This window comes from Octopus bimaculoides, chromosome 26, assembly GCF_001194135.2.
Source record: "Octopus bimaculoides isolate UCB-OBI-ISO-001 chromosome 26, ASM119413v2, whole genome shotgun sequence".
Lineage (NCBI taxonomy): Eukaryota > Metazoa > Mollusca > Cephalopoda > Octopoda > Octopodidae > Octopus > Octopus bimaculoides.
Window position 1 is genome coordinate 2,235,610 of NC_069006.1, and position 3,945 is coordinate 2,239,554.

General features: G+C 38.9%; 1 protein-coding gene across 5 annotated transcripts in view; it reads left to right on the forward strand.

Moving 5' to 3' along the window:
• The window catches only part of LOC106883979 (uncharacterized), a 130,492-nt gene that overhangs the window by 117,027 nt on the left and 9,520 nt on the right, over positions 1-3,945 (forward strand). Inside the window, exon 8 of one of the 5 annotated variants that reach the window (XM_052976944.1) lies at positions 3,061-3,100. The exons of the other annotated variants lie outside the window; for them this stretch is intronic. Coding sequence (XP_052832904.1) covers positions 3,061-3,085 — 25 coding nt within the window. The 3' untranslated portion in view covers positions 3,086-3,100. Of the gene's footprint in view, positions 1-3,060; positions 3,101-3,945 lie in introns of those variants that run through there. 5 annotated transcript variants of the gene reach the window in all.

Sequence of the window (3,945 nt, forward strand, 5' to 3'; positions counted from 1 at the left end):
AGAGGTGGTTGTGATGGTGGTGGTGGTGGTGGTGGTGGTGGTGATGGTAGTGGTCATAGTGATGGTAGTGTTGGCGTTGGTGTTAATGCTGGTGGTACTTAATAAGTTACAGTATCGGCACCAGCTGCAGTACTCGTTATTTGATTACACATGCAGAACAGGCTCTGTAGTTGATAAGATCACCTTGCATCCACATGGTTTCAGGTTCAATCCCATTGTACAGCAACTCAGGCCAAGTATTTTCTTCTACAACCCCAGGTCAACTTAAGCATTGTGAGTGGATTTGGTAGACGGAAACTGAAAGAATCCCGTTGTATATAAAGATATATATATATTGGTAAAAGGTCAGGGATTACCCCCAGAATGATTACCAGTTTGCTCTCAGGTATTCAAAATATAATTATAGAATTAAAGATAATGTTCCAAATCAAATTCAATGATGTGACCGATGGCAGCACCGTCTAACTGGCACCTGTGCCAGTGGGACATTAAAGCACCATCCAAGTGTGATTGTTGCCAGAGCCGCTGACTGGCTCCCATGCTAGTGGCACATAAAAAGCACTATTTGAGCGTGATCGTCACCACTGTTGCTTTACTGGCACTTGTGCCAGTGCCAGGTGAAAAGCAACATTTGAGCGAGGTCATTGCCAGTGCCGCTGGACTGGCTCCTGTGCCACGCAGTGTGACTGAAACCATAACCATGTGGTTGGTAAGCAAGCTACTTACCACACAGCCATTCCTGTGCCTATATATATATATATATATATATATATATATATATTTAGTTCATATTTACAGATAACAAAAGGCAAAGACAGGTGAGGGAACAGCAAGCAGGTGTATTAGTTTAATGCTTGGGAAGAATGGGAAAGTCTTTGATGCTTTGAGCCTACGCTCTTTGTCGGAAAGCATAAGCTCAAAGGGTTGAGAGATAAAAAATACAAAGAGAACAAATGTATGCATGAATGTGCATGTGTGTGTGTGTGTGTGTCTCCTTGCTTTGACATTGCGTGATACTTCTGAATGAGTACAACTGTCATACCAGCTGTTGCCATTCATTTCCAATGTTCTATGAGAGCATCTGGTCACAGGGAAATGTATTACCTTCCTTGGAAACAGGCAACTGTTGGTGGCAGGAAGGGCATCGGTCCATAGAAAACCCTCAACAAATCCTGTCCAACCCATGCAAGTATGGAAAAGTTGATCTTAAAACAATAATGATGATGAACTTGTGTGTTTTGGGGTAGGGCCTCAAAAAAGAACAATAGAATAAATACAAGGCTTTAAAAAAAAACAGAAAAAGAAATAAAAAGAAAAAAAGAAACAAGCAAGTACTCTGGTTAATTTGTTTGACTGGAATTCTTTAAGGCAATGCTCCAGCATGTCTGTTCTCTAGTGATTGAAACCAGTAAAAGAAGATAAAAGATATAAAAATAATAATAGCACTACAACAACACCGCAACATCAATAACACTGCAACAACACTAACTACAACAACAGCAACGTGATCACCCTCTCTCCCCCACCCCACTCAGTTGTGCTTACAGAGGTCAACCGTATTAAGGTGTTAGCTAATATTAATTAATATTAATTAATGAAATGAATCTCTAAACACATTTCCTTCCTCCCACCCATCTTTCTGTCCTGCCGTCCTTTCTTTCTTTCTTTCTTTTCTTTTTTTCTTTCTTTCTTTTTTCTTTCTTTCTTTTCTTTCATTCTTTCTTTCTTCCTTCCTTTCTTTCTTTCTTCCTTCCTTTCTTTCTTCCTTCCTTCCTTCCTTTCTTTCTTTCTTTCTTTCTTTCTTTCTTTCCTTTCTTTCTTTCTTTCTCCTGTGCCTGCCACCCCACCCTCTTTCCCCATCTTCCTTCATTCTACTCTAGCTCCTTCCTGCCTTCAAACTCCTGCCCCTCCACACACACACACACACACACACACTAACTATCATTCTTCTCTCCTCTGCCTCCTCCTCCTCCTGTAACTGTTTCTATTATTGTTACTCTTACATTTGTTGTTTGTTGTTCTTGTTACTGTTGTTGTTCGCAGTGTCCGCTGCAACCTCAGCAGCGGTACTGCTGCGGCTATTAATCTTATCCTAAACAGACCAAGACATATTAACAGTCTACTGAGCAGCAGAGGTACCTGGAGACCTACTGACCACTAGATGGCCATTTACTGTCCAACAGATCCAATCCGTGCAGCTTCATTGGCAACTGAGGGGGAAGGATGGGATAGTTTTTTGCTTTTTTTTTTGTTGCTTTTATCTCTATCTTTTTTTTCCTTTTTGTTGTTTTGGCTTTCTTCCCCAATCTTCTACATTACAATGCAGTTCACACTATGTAGTTTATAGTCAGAAGAATTCACTATGTGTGTGTATCTACCTGTCTATCTATCTATCTATCTATCTATCTATCTATCTATCTATCTATCTACCATCTATCTACCTATCTACCTATCTATCTATCTATCTATCTATCTATCCATCTGTCCATCTAGCTAGCTACCTACCTACCTACCTACCTACCTACCTACCTACCTACCTATCTATCTATCTATCTATCTATCTATCTATCTATCTATCCATCCTTCTCTCTCTCTGTTTCTCAATCGATCAATCAAACAACCGATCTATTTATATATGTATCTGCCTGTCTATTTATCTATCTGTCCTTCTCTCTCTATCTCTCAATCATTTAATCAAACAACCGATCTCTCTCTCTCTCTCTCTCTCTCTCTCTCTCTCTCTCTCTCTCTCTATATATATATATATATATATATATATATATATATATATATCTACACACACATGCGCATACACACACACATTCTTACATGTATATATATATATAAAACCCAACCGTTATATGTACCTACATATGTGTATATGTATCTCCATATATACTCGGCATATTCTCTCTTTCTCTTGATTTCTAAACCACCAACACTCTGTGAAGCAGAAAACAAAAAAAATTGCAATGAATTTCCCTTCAGATTGTAAATAACTTCATCACTATTTTTAATGAAACGTCACTCTTTGTCATATATCTAACAAATAAATTTTAGGTTAAATCATGCTGAAGATTTCTAAACAGAACGAAATAGTGCTACACATGAATACCACCGTCTAGAAATTTTAAGAACTTGTAACAGAATATTAAACATGAGAACAGTTCCTCCTCCTCAACATTGTCATCATCATTTAACATCCATTTTCCATGCTGGCATGGATTGGACAGTTCAACAGCTGGAGAGCTGCTCCAAGCTCTGGTCTGATTTGGCTTGGTTTCTACAGCTGGGTGCCTTTCCTAACACCAACCGCTTTACAGAGTTTTCTGGGTACTTTTTATGTGGTGCTGTTTTCATGTGGAGCTGGCATGGGTGCTACTTCGGTGGCACCAGCACGGGTGCTTTTTTATGTGAATTTCAAATTAAAATTTCTAATTGTGCCTCTTGTTATGTCGCTTGTAATAATGATTTCAAATTTTGGCACAGGGCCAGCAGTTTTTGAGGGGAGGGGCTCAGTACATGACTGGTACTTATTTTATTGATCCTGAAACGATGACAGGCAAGGTTAACTTTGGTAGCATTTGAACTCAGAACATAAAGGTGGATGAAATACCACTAGGTATTTTGTCTGGTGTGCTAACAATTCTGCCAGTTTGTTGCCTTATCTCCCTTGTGGTAATGGACATAGCCAAAGGGAACAATGTGCGTGTGTGTGTGTGTGTGTGTTATCCAAAACATACAGTATTATACATCCATCACGGCTGATCTTACCGATCAGTTTCGTGCAAGGAAAACAATGGAGTGTTAGGTAACAATCCGATTATATAACCTTATGCTCATCAGAGTTGGCTGATATGGAAGGGAATATGGTGACTGCTCTCGGTTCTGGACTTTTAGATGACTCACGTATATGTATATATATATATATATATATATATATAT